This window comes from Balaenoptera borealis (assembly GCF_965194805.1).
Source record: "Balaenoptera borealis genome assembly, chromosome: 3".
NCBI lineage: Eukaryota > Metazoa > Chordata > Mammalia > Artiodactyla > Balaenopteridae > Balaenoptera > Balaenoptera borealis.
Genome location: NC_138866.1, coordinates 115,163,253 through 115,179,571, shown reverse-complemented (window position 1 = coordinate 115,179,571; position 16,319 = coordinate 115,163,253). Strand labels below are relative to the sequence as shown.

General features: G+C 38.4%; 1 protein-coding gene across 1 annotated transcript in view; it reads right to left on the bottom strand.

The window, feature by feature from the left end:
• LOC309624842 (IQ domain-containing protein H-like) overlaps positions 1 to 16,319 on the bottom strand; it is a 102,070-nt gene that overhangs the window by 76,570 nt on the left and 9,181 nt on the right. Inside the window, exon 4 of the mRNA XM_082383548.1 lies at positions 5,411 to 5,528. Within this exon, the coding sequence (XP_082239674.1) occupies positions 5,411 to 5,528 (118 nt within the window). The remainder of the gene's footprint in view (positions 1 to 5,410; positions 5,529 to 16,319) is intronic.

Sequence of the window (16,319 nt, the reverse complement as noted above, 5' to 3'; positions counted from 1 at the left end):
TTTGTAACTAGATATTGAGTTATATGATTTTTTAAAAAATGCCTGACTTCCCACTAGATTATAAGCTTAATGAGGGCAGGATCCATGTCAGTTTGTCCATTGCAGTGTAATGCCAGCTTACTCTCAACAAATGTTTGTTGAATGAATAAATAAACTATTTCTTAGTTTTAAATTACTATCATCTCTCATCCTCGATATGCTCGTCTGTCAGATGGGGATAACAATAATTCCTTCCTTCAGAAATGTTGTGAGGATGAAATATGATTTCATCATCATGGCTAACACAGGCTCCTGAATGGTCTTCCTGCTTCCACCCTTGCCCTTCTACATCATATTCTCCACATGGCAGCCAGAGTGACCCTTGTCAATTTCAAATCATATCCGATTGGTCCCCTGGTAAAAAGCCTCCCATCTCACTCATATCTCCGCAGTCCTTACAATGGTCTGCAAGATCTGGTCCCTATCCCTGTTCCTACTTCTCTCCCCCTTGCACATTCCTCTCTAGCTTCCTTGCTGTTCACACTCCTAGTTCAGGGTCTTTTCAGGTTCTGTCTTCTCTGCCTGGAACACTCTTTCCCCACTTATTTGCCAAATGACTTGCTTCCTCATGTCCATCAGATTTCTGTTCAAGTGTCACCTTCCAAGTGAGATCATCCCAACACTCCCTATGTTCCTAACCTAACTTTTCTCTCATCAACTAACATACTATATGTTTACTTTTCAAACTGTTTTCTGTTTTCCTAACGACTACCTTACCCCAACTAGAATGTAAGCCCCATGAGAGTAGAGAAATTTGGCTGATGCCTAAAATACTGCCTGGTACATATCAGGTACATAATTGCGGTTGACTAGTATTCATCAACAAATAAGAAGAAGAATGAACACTTACATAGCACTCACCATGCATGGGGCACTGTTATAAACATGCACGTATGTTAACTCATTTATCCTCACAACAGGGTGTCATAGAGCCCATTTTGCAGATGAGGAACTGAGGCACAGAGAGGTTAAGTGACTTGCCAAAGTACAGATAGTAAGTGGTAGAGAACCGGGATGTGAACTCACACTTCTGACCATCATGTTGCCATCTGTTGAGAGCCTCCTCCAGGCTGGGCACTGTCTAGGCACTGGTTACAGTAATGAACTAAACAGAGTCTCTCTGCTTTAGATTAATAGAGACTTAAGAAATAAAATAATCAAACACAATGTATAAATCTTAGCAGATCCAAGTTTGGATAAAAGACCAGTAAAAGCCATTTGGAGGATAATGGGGGAAATCTGAATATGACCTGAGTATTTATTACATTCAGGAAGTATTGTTATAATGGTAATGTTATAATGGTGTGATAACGGTATTGTGGCTAAGTAGGAATGTGTTCATTTTTAAAGACACATGTTAAAGCATTAAGGGGTGAAATGTCTATATGTCTGTATTTTAAAACATTTCAATAAAAAATAGATGAAGCAAAACTGGTAAAGGTTAACAATTGTTAAATCTAGGTGAAGGAGAAATAGTTATTCATACACTATTTTTGGTTTATTTGAATATTTTCATACTAAGAAGGTTTTAAGAAGCCACGGGAAGGGAAAAATAGTTTTTAAAAGTTTCTGCTCTCATGGAGCTTATATTCTAATGAGAAGACAGAGATCACAGTGCTTGTTGGTTACTTGTAGGCATTCTCTTCTCCCCACTTTATGCTGTAAAATCCATCCACTATTTCACCAGCAAAACTTTCCCACCCAATATTAAGTGAGATATAACTCACAGTGAAAATCTGTAAAGCAACCCTACTTGCCCTGACATTTTCTGTCTTTTATCTCTCATCACATTATTCCTCATAATGGCAAAAGTCCTCAAAACTTTAGTTTTTATCAAATTTTGAAATTTGAAATATCAAATTTATCACTTTCTCAGTGAGATCCATATTCACAAAATTAAAGATTCTTCCCATCTTAGACACAGTTCTTGCACATTGCTGTATCGTATTAGATCACAATATATATTTTTATATTTGTTTTGATTGATAAAGCATCCATTTTATGGAATTCATTTGGAAAATAACTCTCAAGCAATGAGATGTGTTTTTTTTCCCTGCTCCACAAACATACAAATTGTATCATGCTTCTAAGTAGGTCCTTGCGTTTAAACAGTTTAGGAACTTCTATTTGAAATTGCCTTCAGACTTAGCTTGCCGAACACAACAAGAAAATCAAACACTCTCTTGGCCTATAAAGGTTTTCTCCTCTTCCTCCCTCCTTCTTATCTATTTCGTTTGTTATTTCAAACCCTTTCCTTGACTGTTATGAGTACATGTGCGCCTGTAGTCCAAGGTGCCTAAAAGAAGGGTTGGGCTGGTGTTGATTTGGAGCCTTAGCTCCAGTCTTTTCTTTATATTATAAAGAAAAGCCATCAGAATATGGCTTTTTCAAATGTAAAAGAAATTGATAAACAATTCTTTATTGTGATTCTTAATTACAACTGAGAAACTCCAGATGATTTGTCATTTTAGTTTTTTGGTGTGAAATGGAATTCCAAAAACAATTTCTTCACTTTGGAGAAAGAGCTTAAAGTAGCAACTGGGGTTTACCTAGTTTAAAAGGTTGGCAGTGGGCAATTAAAGGTGGTAATATCCCAGCTGGATTTCATAGCTACTCAATAATACAAGCTTTGAAGTTGGTGTAGTAGGCTTATAGAACAGCTGGCAAAACAGCACTGTTTGTCATTGACTTTACAGCGCAAAATTAGGGCTATCTTTGTGTCAGCAGTTATGCATTTTTAAGCAGATGTCACTGATATTAGATATAAAACAACAATAGGGATCCAGGCCCTGAAGGTAAAGTCAGGGTGGGAAACAGTCCATGCCCCTTTCTAAATGAAGCTCACCCCTGCTCGCAGTATTTAAAAGAACACGGGGCACATAAGATCCCTTATCTTTATAATCATTTGCCAGGATTCAGAACTCTTTTGGGAAAATAAATTTCTGGCCATAGTTTTTTTTTTTTTTTTTTTCCTGGAATAATAATAGCAACTATGTGTTCTAAAATAGTCCTAATTTCATATATTTTATTTCATTGTCTTTATAACCTGGAGATCTCTAATCTTCCGCTTATGGACCAACTCTGGCCCTCCTGAGATTCTTGGCAAAGTAAACATTTATGAAAGCAGAGGCTTAATAGTAAGGAAGATGAGAAGTTTAAGCTCCCTTTATGCCAGCACTCTGTTTTTGTTTTTGTTTTTCGTGAGAGCCTTTATTATTACCTGGTATTTTCTTATTGATGGTCTATCTCCGGCCCCTTAGAATGTAAGCTCTGTGAGAGTGGGAGGCCTGGTCTGAATTGTTCATCCCAGTGTGCCTCTAACAGTCCTTGGCACACAGGAAGTACTCCACAGATAACAGCTGAAGGAACCCAATGTGACAAGTGCAGTGACAAACGTAGGAGTGGGCTGCTTTGAGAGTGCAGAGGATCCTGGATTAATATCTTATATGGGGATGAGCACACCATTAGAAGTCACTGTGGCGGTTTCATTTATTCATTCAACAAACATTTGTTGAGAGTAACCTGGCATTACATTGCAATGGACAAACTGACATGGATCCTGCCCTCATTAAGCTTATAATCTAGTGGGAAGTCAGGCATTTTTAAAAAAATCTATAACTCAATATCTAGTTACAAATTTTGGCAAATGTAATAAAGGAAAATACAAGGTATTCTCATCATAAGCATCTTTGCTGTACACATCTTTGCTGTAAGCATTTTTGCTGCAAACATCTTTGCTGCATAACTAATTGGCCAAAAGGCAATTCTGCCATGAAAGATAAAATAACTGGTTGACAGTTTTTGATTTGACAGTTTCGTTTCCACTGGTTGAAATGCATTAGTCATTATTGATGGCTTTATCAAGCTGATCGATGATGATTTGCCCCAAGAGCTGGTTTCTTATTTTGAAGCATACTACCTGGAAAGAGAAAGAGACTGAAGGCCTTGAAGGTGCAGAGTTGAAGCCATGTTTCGCATAGAACTTTGGAACATCTATCAGCGGACATGTAACAAATATGCCAAGCATAGAACACAGCTTAGCGGCTTTCACAGGGCAACGCAAAGCTCAGGTACAAACACGCACCCTAGTATTTGGAAACTGATACCTCTCTTAATGACGGACGAAATGTCAGTGAAAAAGAAAAAGCACAATGCCAAACAAGGAGATGAGTCAATAAACAAACAAAAATATGCATACAATACTATGAACGAAAGACCTGAAAGACAAGTGCTTAGGTAAAACCCACAAAATAAAATTGGTCTTTTGCACAGTAGTGCCATGATCTACCCACATTTTAAATGTATTCAAATATTTTGTATTTTGCAAAAAAGTCATTTAAATTTTGTTATTCATTTCTTATGCTTCTTTATGTCCTTGTTAATGTCCCTCTTTTATTTTTTGTTATTTTATCTCTTATAGCAAAATTGCCTTATGGCCAATTAGTTATGCGGCAAAAATGCTTGTGGTGGAAATGCTTGCAACAAAGATGTCCACGGCAAAGATACTTCCTACCAAAGTACCTAGAACTAATACAAACAATTGTAAAAAGGGTACCATGTGATGGTGGCACAACTCTGTGAATATACTAAAAACCTCTTAAAAGCGTGAATTTTATGGGATATAAATTGTATCTCAATAAAGCTATTACTTGAAAAAGGGCATCACGGTGGTTAAGAGCACAGCCCTGGATCCCTACATTTCTGGGTTCATGATCCTGGCTCTGACACTAGCTGTGTTCTCTTGGGCAACTTATTTAACATTTCGGAATCTTGGCTTCTTCATCAATAAAATGAAGATAATAATAACATCTCCTTCTAGAATTATTCTGAAGATTAAACAAGTTAATGTTCCCAAAGCACTGAAAATAGCACCTGGTACCCAGAAGAAGTGAGCTGTTATCACTTTGGGGGAGTCAGGAAGGAAACAGGAATCAAATTGAAAGCATAACCAAAAGCCAGAAACCTCTTGGGCTCTATTCCTTGCCACCTGGAAACTTAACTTCAAAGAAAGCTCTGTTGTCATAAAAATTGACCATGCCATGAACATATCTGAAACAACAATGGCATGTTTTCTCATTTAGAACACAATTTCCCACCTTTGCTCTTGAAAAAAAAATTCTTTTCTAACAGCTTTATGGAGATATAATTCATAAACTTTAATTTCGCCCTTTCAAAGTGTATAATTCAATGGTGTTTAGTAGATTCACAGAGTTGTGCAGCCATCACCACTGTTTAATTCCAGAACATTTCATCCTCCCCCAAAGACACTTGACAACCATTAGACGTCATTCCCCACTCTCCCCCCGTCCTCCTTCCAGCCGCTGGCAACCACCAATCCACTTTCTGTCTCTATGGATTTCTCTCTTCCTACCTTTACTCTTGGAAAGGCATGTGGAAATGAACTGTGCTGTCTTGGGGGTTGCCAAAGTTTCCCCTCAGATTCCAGAGGGAAAATAAAGGATTTCTGATCAATGACAGCTGGAAGCAACCTAAGTTTAAAAAAAAAAATTAAAGTCAAATTTGCTATCATAAAAGCTTCACAAATTGTAACTTAAAAACAATGCTTCCTAGTTAAATTACATTTTATGGGAAATATTCTATTGGTAATTACAATAAATTTGACCAACTTTAGCATTTTTACCACTATAAAACTGCAGTTGTTTATTAAGCATCAGAACTTCCTAGTCTGATAATGACCATTATAGCATGAATAAAAAGCTCTATCTCTGGCTGAGTTTATATGACGCACAATTGACAGAATTACTACTCTATAAAATATTTCTCAATTAAAAAAATACAATATGCTGTATTTTGTTAAATAAAATTAAGTCACAATATAGCCAATGTTAAATATATTCAAAATGCTGATCCCTAAGCAGTTCATCCTTATATTATTCATTTATTTTTTTTTAGTATTATTTTTTTTTCATAAATTTATTTATTTATTTATTTTTGGCTGCATTGGGTCTTTGTTGCTGCGTGAGGGCTTTCTCTAGTTGGGGCGAGCGGGGGCTACTCTTCCTTGCAGTGTGTGGGCTTCTCATTGCGGTGGCTTCTCTTGTTGCAGAGCACGGGCTCTAGGCATACGGGCTTCAGTAGTTGTGACACGTGGGCTCAGTAGTTGTAGCTCCCGGGCTCTAGAGCGCAGGCTCAGTAGTTGTGGTGCATGGGCTTAGTTGCTCCGTGGCATGTGGGATCTTCCCGGACCAGGGCTCGAACCCATGTCGAACCCATCGGCAGGCAGATTCTTAACCACTGCACCACCAGGGAAGTCCCCATCATTATACTCTTTAAACTTCTGCTATTTTATATAATTGCAGAGACTTAAGGATCAAAGGTGGTTAAAGGTCTTCCTTGTTAAGCAGTGAGTAGTTCCATGGGATAGCAATGTGCAAACAAAATAAAGTTGTAAGAATGTGTATATGTCTGTAATGTAGGTCTTAATTTTAACTTTAAAGCAGGTTCCAGTTCTTTAAGATGGTCAACATAATTAAGGTCAATTAAACTCAACAACCAATGACTCACTTTCTTGATTCTATTGTGATGCCCACTTTTGTAAAATTACAATTAAAAAGCAATTTATGGACTCTGGTTTCATTCCAACATGTAAAGAGCTTGGAAGTTATCGCTCCAATCCTCAGCAAGAAAGCTGAAGAATCAGAAAAACAACTCTTCTTAGATACATCAAAGACTTGAGATCACAGGGCAAACTGCTGCCTTCAAAACTGGAGAAAGAGGTGGATAAAGCCCAAGAGCAGAAACCCGCTGCTGGAGCCAGTACTGGGAAGAGCACTTAAATTCTAGTCCACAAATTTCTGGAGGCTCAGTGTGGATTCCCTTGAGAGTTAAAAACTCTGAGGGGCCAAGTCTTAGGATGGCGGACGACCCATACTTCCATGAGTTTTACCTCTAGGAGCCCCACCTTGTATTCTCTGTGAAGATCAGAGAAAAATCCCCTCCTGCTTCCAGCAGGGAAAAAGGAAGAGAATACTCCAAGTTCTGTTCTTTGTTCTGTTCTCTATAATGAAAGCTAGGTCTCAGGGAAAACTGTTTTATCAAAGCCTTATCTGACCTGAAGAAGGGCAATTAGCTAACTCCAGCTCCCTCTAGTCTTCCTGTCTCACCTAAGGGGGGGAAAATGCTGAGAAAAACTTGTGATGGTAACAGGGGCACAGACCCTCCAAAAGAATAAGACCTAATCACAGGATTATTGCATGTTTCTCCCCAGCACATACTACATCCACAGAGCCTCTGCATACAGAGGATTACAGGTGAAAGAACTGCAAGTCTCAGATTCTATTTAGGAATGAGTTTCTAGGGAAACCCAAAAACAATAGGGGGGACAAAAACAAAGATAGCTGGGGAAATTGAAGCCTCAGACATCTACAGTTACAGCAGACAGTAAATATGGCCTAACTCCTGGCCAGATAAAGGCCTACTTACTTCACACTAAATGCCTACTTACCTCAGTTCCTATTACCTAATACATCATGTCCAGCTTCTGACAAAAAATGACAAGCCATGCTAAAAGGCAAGAAAAAAAAAAAAAAACCAGTCTGAGGAGACAAAGCAAGCATTAGAATCAGATTTAGATATGACAGAGATTTTGGAATTATCAGACCAGGAATTAAAAATAACTATGATTAATATGCTAAAGACACTAATGGCAAAAAGTGGACAATATACAAGAACAGATGGGTAATGTAAGCAGAGAGGTTGAAGCTCCAAAAAGAATCAAAAGGAAATGTTAGAAATAAAAAATATTGTCAGAAATGAAGGCATTTGGCTTCTTCATCAATAAAATGAAGATAATAATATCTTATCTGATGGTCTTATTAACAGACTGGGCATGGCCAAGGAAAGAATCAGTGAGCTTAAAGAAATGTCAATATAAACTCCAAAAATGTAATGCAAGGAGAAAAAAAATTAACAAAGCAGAACAGAATGTTCAGGAGCTGTGGGACAACTATAAACGGTGTAACATACACATGTTGAGAATATCAGAAAAAGAAGAAAGAAAGGAGCAGAAGAAATATTTGAGTAATAATGGCTAAGAATTTTCCAAAATTAATGACAGATGCTAAACCATACACCCAGGAAGCTCAGAGAATACCAGGGAGGATAAATACCAAAAAAACCACACCTAGACAAATCATATTCAAACTATGGAAAACCAAGGACAAAGAGAAAATCTTGAAGACTGGGGAAAAACTTACCTGTAGAAGAACAAGGATAAGAATTATATCAAACTTCTCTTCATAAACCACGCAAGCAAGAAGAGAGTGAGGTAAAATATTTGAAGCGTGGAAAGAAAAAACCCGCCAACCTGTAATTCTGTATCCAGTGAAATTATCTTCAAAAGTGAAGAAGAAATAAAGATGTTCTCAAACAAAAACTAAGAGAATTGGTCACCAGCGACTTGTCTTGCAAGAAATGTTGAGAACTTCTTCAGAGGAAATGAAAATAAAATAGGTCAGATATGGGATAGATGAGGCAAGCGGAAAATCCAGGGACCTCACAATCATGTCCTCCCCTTCTCTCCACCTTTCAGAGTCTTCTTAAGTTTGTTTTATATATTAACATCCAGGGGTTTTAATTGTATTTATCAGAAGGAATAGGGGAAAGTATGTCTATACCATCTTCCTAGAAGTGAAACTCTCTTAGCGTATTTCTTACAAATCCTTTTTCCTCTGTAGATTATGTATTTAGAAGTGAATTTGGGGACTTCCCTGGTGGCGTAGTGGTTAAGAATACGCCTGCCAGTGCAGGGGACACTGGTTCGAGCCCTGGTCCAGGAAGATCCCACATGCCGTGGAACAACTAACAAATCAACCTGCCCTGTGTGTGCCACAACTACTGAGCCTGCGCTCTAGAGCCCAAGAGCCACAACTACTGAGCCCACATGCCACAACTACTGAAGCTCAAGTGCCTAGAGTCCGTGCTCCACAACAAGAGAAGCCACTGCAATGTGAAGCCCATGCACACAACGAAGAGTAGCCCCTGCTGGCCGCAACTAGAGAAAAGCCCGTGTGCAGCAACGAAGACCCAATGCAGCCAAAAATAAATAAATAAATTTATTTTTTTTAAAAAGTGAATTTGAATTGAGATACAGTTTTGCATCCCCCTTTTTTCCCCTCAACATAGCTGTGAGAATTTTTCCATGTCATGAAAATGTCTTGGACAATATCGGTTTTAATAGCTACATAATACACAGATGTGTTGCAGATTTAATCATTGTTACTGTTAACATTTAAGGTATTTCCAAGTTTATTGCTACTAAATGTAACACTGAAATGAACAAACTTATACAGAGATCCATGTGTATCTCTCTTTATATCCTAGGATAAATTCCTAGATACAAACTACTAAACTAAAAAATAACAATTTAAAAAATCTTCTCACATACGTTGAAAAACCTCCTTTAAGAACTTTGTGACAACTTATACCTCCCACCAGTAGTATAAAAGTATGCCCATCTTTCAGCCCCCTCATCAGCACTGAGTATTAGGGTGTTTTAAATGACATGTTTTGCTAATTTGTTAAGAAAAACAGTAATATATAATTTAATCCTTGTTTACCAGTGAGATTAAATATTTTTCACCTATTTACTGGTTATTTGCATTTCTAGCTCTGTGAGTATTCTATTGATGTCCTTTTGTCTATGTCAAGGGTTTTTATTATTATTATTATCAGCGAGAGCACTTTGCATTTAAGAATATTAGCAATTTTTGTATCATGTGTGTTGGAAATGTTTTCCAATTTATTGTTATTTTTAAATTTTATGATGCTTTTAAAAATTTTATTTTTTGTTTCAAAAAATTTCAAACCCATAGAAAAATTGAAAGAATAGTGAGCATCCAAATACCCTTCACCTAGATGACCAAGTGTTAACAACCTGTGCTTTGTCTCTCTCTGTAACTAGGATGTAGTCATATTCTGTATAAGTGGGATTTGTGTACTGCTTTGTAACAACCCAGAAGAGATTGGCTCCAAGGGGGCTTCAATAACTGAGTGAAAATGTACCTTCTAATCTATACTCATCATTTAACAGAAACTTCTTCTTTCCTTCTCACTGTTTCTCACGATTATCTGCTTTGTTCTTGTTTTTTTTCCCCCCTCAAACACTAGCATCACAGAATATAAAATGAAGATTTCTGTGCAGTTCTGATGGTGTTGGTACAGATGGTAGTCACCCTCCTAGTGTCAATAAGCAAAACGTGGTCATTAAGAACAGTGTGAGCAGATATCTCAAGCAATAAAATCTGTGCAAGCCAGCAATGATAAGAGGAAGAACCACACTTTGACATAGAAGAAGACTCATTGCCAAAGTAGGGATAATAATGAAACCTATTTTGAAAACAATACAAAAGCACTTTGAGCTCTTTGGAGAAAATATACCACTTTTGATAATGTCCTTATCATTGTTTTCTGAATGACTGCTAGGAAAATCTTGCATGTGCTGCATCCATTATCATCACTTTGTGTATCTATTGAGTTTTGTCTCTATTAGACAAAACTACCAGATTTTTTCTTGAGCAATCCCTGGGAAAAAGGAAAACCATCCCCTGTGAAAATTAGGCCTCCTGGTTTTCAGGTAGCTATGGTGTAGGAGAGGATACTTGCAGACACTTGACTGGACTTCAATCTGGGCCTTGCTGTTTTGTTTTGTTTTTTAATTTTTTTATTGAAGTATAGTTGATTTACAATGTTGTGTTAATTACTGCTATATAGCAAAGTGATTCAGTTATACATATATATACATTCTTTTTTTAAAATATCCTTTTCCATTATGGTTTATCATAGGGTATTGAATATAGTTCTCTGTGCTATACAGTAGAACCTTGTTGTTTATCCATTCCATATAGAAAAGGTTACATCTGCTAACCCCAACCTCCCACTCCATCCCTCCCCCAACCCCCTTCCCCTTGGCAAACACCAGTCTTTTCTCTATGTCCATGATTCTGTTTCTGTTTCATAGATATGTTCATTTGTGTCATATTTTAGATTCCACATATGAGTGATGATATATGGTGTTTGTCTTTCTCTTTCTGGCTTACTTAGTATGATAATCTCTAGGTCCATCCATTTTGCTGCAAATGGCATTATTTTGTTCTTTTTTATGGCTCAGTAGTATTCCATTGTATATATGTACCGCATCTTCTTTATCCATTCATCTGTCAATGGACATTTAGGTTGTTTCCGTGTCTTGGCTATTGTGAATAGTGCTGCTATGAACATAGGGGTGCATGTATCTTTTTGAATTATAGTTTTGTCCAGATATACACCCAGAAGTGAGATTGCTGCATCATGTGGTAATTCTATTTTTAGTTTTCTGAGGAACCTCCATACTGTTTTACACAGTGGCTGCACCAACAGTGTAGGAGTGTTCCCTTTTCTCCACATCCTCTCCAGCATTTGTTATTTGTAGACTTTTTAATGATGGCCATTCTGACTGGTGTGATGTGGTACCTCATTGTAGTTTTGATTTGCATTTCTCTGATAATTAGTGATGTCGAGCATCTTTTCATGTGCCTATTGGCCATCTTTATGTCTTCTTTGGAGAAATGTCTATTTAGGTCTTCTGCCCATTTTTGGATATGGTTGTTTGTTTTTTTGTTGTTTAGTTGTATGAGCTATTTGTATATTTTGGAAATTAAGCCCCTGTTGGTCACATCATTTGCAAATATTTTCTCCTATTCTGTAGGTTGTCTTTTCATTTTGTGTATGGTTTTCTTTGCTGTGCAAAAGCTTGTAAGTTTGATTAGGTCCCATTTATTTATTTTTTGTTTTTATTTCTATTGCCTTGGGAGACTGACCTAAGAGAACATTGGTATGATTTATGTCAGAGAATGTTTTGCCCATGTTCTCTTCTAGGAGTTTTATGGTGTCATGTCTTATGTTTAAGTCTTTAAGCCATTTTAAGATGAATTTTGTGTATGGTGTGAGGGTGAGCTCTAACTTCATTGATTTACATGGAGCTGTCCAGCTTTCCCAGCACCACTTGCTGAAGAGACTTTTTCCCAAGAGACTGTCTTGCCCCCTTTGTCGAAGATTAATTGACTGTAGGTGTGTGGGTTTATTTCTGGACTCTCTATTCTGTTCCATTGATCCATATGTCTGTTTTTGTGCCAATACCACGCTGATTTTGATTACTGTAGCTTTGCAGTATTGTCTGAAGTTTGGGAGGGTTATGCCTCCTGCTTTGTTCTTTTTCTTCAGGATTGCTTTGGCGACTCTGGGTCTTTTATGGTTCCATATGAATGTTAGGATTATTTGTTCTATTTCTGTGAAAAATATCGTGGGTAATTTGGTAGGAATCACATTAAATCTGTAGATTGCTTTGGGTAGTATGTGGGCCTCACTATTGATGACCTGTGTGACCTGGAACACTGGTGTGAGCCTCAGTTTGCACAGCTTTAAAAGGAAAGGGTAAATATCTACCTCATAGGTTTAAAAAAAAGTCCTTTGTAAACTGTCAAGTGTTAAAATTATTGATGATAATGATGATGATGATCATTATTGTTTATCTTTTCTAAATAATTTTTAAAGGTGGATTCAGGGATAGTACTCATTTTGAATGAACTCTCCCAATTTCCTGGGCTTCCATAATAGAATGAAGCCCCATATATCTGAAAAACATTGAATCTCAGTTACTCATAGGAACTGTGCTCTACTGTCAAAGGAGCAACAGGAATTTGTAGTCCTTATTATACGCCACTCCTCTCAGAAGGAGTTGCTGCCATGGTTGTTTGGCCCCTGACACTCCACCAGACTCACAGTGTAAGCAGACATTGGCCAGCCTACCAGCCTGATTGCCAGGTCCCACTCTTGGCTCAGTCCTAGTGCAAGAGGCGTACTCTAGCCCTTCATAGCAATGGGGTAGCGGAATTTCCAGGACTAAGCTCTTGATCGCACAGAGGCAGGCCCTCTATTTGGCCAAAAGAATACTGATTCCAGGGAGTCATGCTTGTCCCAAGGATCCCAAGCACAAATGATCTGCATGAGATTTACCCAGAGTGTTTGTTACAATGCAGATTCCAGGACCCCATCTGGGAGCCAGTGAAAGAGGACTGCAAACCAAAGTTTAAGAACCATCACTCTAGACCTGTGGTCTCTCAAATAGGGTACCCACGTCTCAGGTGATACATAAGACAAGGCCATTCGTCGTGTGAAGAGAGTGTAAGAACTTCTATTTATCTATAATAAGAAATGCATAAAATAAAAAATAAAAATAAGAAATTACTTTGTACTACTATTTAATACTCAGTTTGTCACTGGCTCCCTCACGTGGTCATGTCACCTGCACTTCTGGATACCTCCTGAGAGTGGAAGCTCCAAACCACAAAAGAACGAACAGGCGGGCCAGCATTGTATGTGTTTTTCCAGAGCATTAGAGTGAACTGCAGTTTATTCATGAAGTGGGTTTGTGGATTATATTATTTCGTTTTAACTAAACTAAGCCTGGAAAAATGGACAGGTGTCCTAAAAAAAAATCCTGCGAAAAGCCACACTGTATTTAAGATAATGATGACATGCATTGGGAATTCCCTGGCGAACCAGTGGTTAGGACTCCGAGCTTTCACTGCCAGAGGGCGTGGGTTCAATCCCTGGTTGGGGAACTAAGACCCCACAAGCCATGCAGCAAAAAAACAAAAACAAAAACAAAACAAAACAAAATGATAACAAGCATTGGTGAAAAACAAGAAAATGGCAGAACTTACACTTTTACTTCTAGCTTTTCTTCAGCCATATTAAAATGTAAAAATGATGATCAACCAATCAAACTTATGAAGAGGCAGCCTCCCCAAGCCCCCCAAACTTAAAAATTATCCAGAAGACTAACTAAAATATGGGCTTACATCCAACCAGCATCAATGCTGAATCTCAGCTAAGTGTAGAGTATTTTGGGGATATTAGCCACAACCAGTATAAAGCTGTCATGATTAACAAGATTAAGAAAGCAAAACATTATAATTAATAACCTGTTTTACAAGAGAAAGAAGTTTTGTGCTGTTAATAAAGTAAAAGAAATTTTTTAACTGTTTAGTTCATCTTTATCTCATTATTGAAACATTTCTATGTTGGTGTTAGTTGATAATTCACTCTCTATGATAATAAGTATATAATTTATAAATAAATAAGCAAGCACATTTTATGGGTGCGCACCCAAATTCTTTGACTGATAGCCTTGGGGGATCCAAGGCCAGGTCCAGTTTCTGCCCCAGCTCGAAACTTTTATGAAACTGAGTCTCCCCCTTTGGCCTCCTGATCAGTTGTGAGCAACCTGATTCTCAGTGAGTCATTCCATCAGTCATGAAAAAACTCCTTGTTTACTTGGGTATCCTAAGGACTTTGTCATGGAACCTCAGAAGAAAAATGCAATGAATTGGCCAGTCCTGCTCCTCCCAGGCACGTGAACCTGAAGAAATTCTGGGTTCTGCAACCTGCTTTGCATATAATCTCCCGGGAGTCCACAGCAGACTCTGAAGCCAAGTCTATTCGTGACAGTCTCTGGACAACACCCCCCCCAACCACCCCAAGTGCAGAGCCAGGTGTGAGTATCTACCTGGGAATATGACAGTCACAGACAACCAGCCCTGAGCTCCTGGGTCTCATGTTTTCCATTTCCATCTGCCGCTGCTCCTCTTCTGCCCTGAGCCATGCCCTGTAACTCACACTTTCACTCCCAGGGCCTGCCTTGGGTCCGCTTACTTTGAAAACCCAGTTTGGACTCTTCTCCAGTTTTGACCTTGGTTCCCCTCATTTCATTTTCAAATCGTGTGCCACTTTAGCATCCCAAATCCACAACTATGACTGAGATGCTCCCCCAGGCTCGTAGGGCTCCTACAAACTTGCCAGGCTCCCATCTCCCTGATAAGAGGGCCGGTGATTGTATTATTGTATTGAACAGGAAAGAAAGGATCCAAGGACCACTTCTGGGAGCCAGCTGAATGCCCCCGCTAACATCTTCCTTTACTCTTCCAGACCCTAAAAGGGGCAAGGGTACACCTTGGCCAGGGAGAAGAACTGTACAAGCAAAGGTCTCTGCCAGAATCTTTCTGTTTGGTTCTCTGCTACCTAGTTTGCTCTTTTCAGTTATCATAGCTTGCAAATCTACAGCCCAGACTCTCTGTTCTTTGTCAAGATGAGAGTACAAAGAGAAAGCTGGAGACAGGACAGGAGAACTTTGATTAGAGTTGGTGGCAGACATCTCTTCTCCTGTTTACTTTCCCCACCCCCTCCATTCTGGAGCTTTCTTATTGCTGTTTGTACCTTCCGTCCTTTGGCTACACACTCCCCACCTACTACGGATCTCCTGGCTGCCATCTGAATAGGACTCCCACTTTGCCCTGTGTGGCTCTCTTGATTTAGAACTGAGTCAATATAAGTTGGTAGAGTAACCTCCAATATTTTCTTCTCCAAGAATCCCTTTTATGATTTTCCCTACAGATTGTTTCTTTCAAAAGATGATGTGTATTAACCTATTTGCAGGTCATATTGTTATTCCCAAATTTAAAAATCTAAGATGTAAATGACTAGAAACTAGACAGACTAGGGAAGGTTTGCCTCTGCCAAGGGATGATGGATGCCTGTGGTACTACCTTCATGTGGGAGAAAGGGAGACAGGCAGAGTGTACACCCAAGCCTCTGCTCCCCACTCCTGAGGCTTGGGATGTGGCTGTGTCTCTAGGTTTCCATGTTTCCATGTGTGCTCTCTGAAACTTGACCTCACTCTCTGATATGATTCACTTATGCTTGGTATACATGTATGATGCAAATAGGGCCACAGGGGTTTTAAGCTGAGTACAAAACCTTAATCTACATACACTCAAATTCAGGAAGCCTGGATGTAAGAAGGTCCAAAGTAAGGAAAGGTCATTTCTCTTTTTTATTTTTATTTTTTTTTAATTGGAGTATAGTTGATTTACAATGTTGTGTTAGTTTCTGCTGTACAGCACAGTGAATCAGTTATACATACATCCACTCTTCCTTAGATTCTATTCTCGTATAGGTCATTACAGAGTATTGAGTAGATCTCCCTGTGCTATACAGTAGGTCCTTATTAGTTATCCATTTTATATATAGTAATGTGTGGAAAGGTCATTTCTCTTTAACTCAATTCTAATTTTAATAAATCATCTCTTAGGATGTATTATATAATGAATATTTCAAGCAAGTTTTATTATTTAAGTTTTGTTTACCCTGGATACCAAAATCATCTTTACAGTAAAGCACATATGACAGGCTAAAAACTGTAAAGAAAGTCCCACATAATCTGA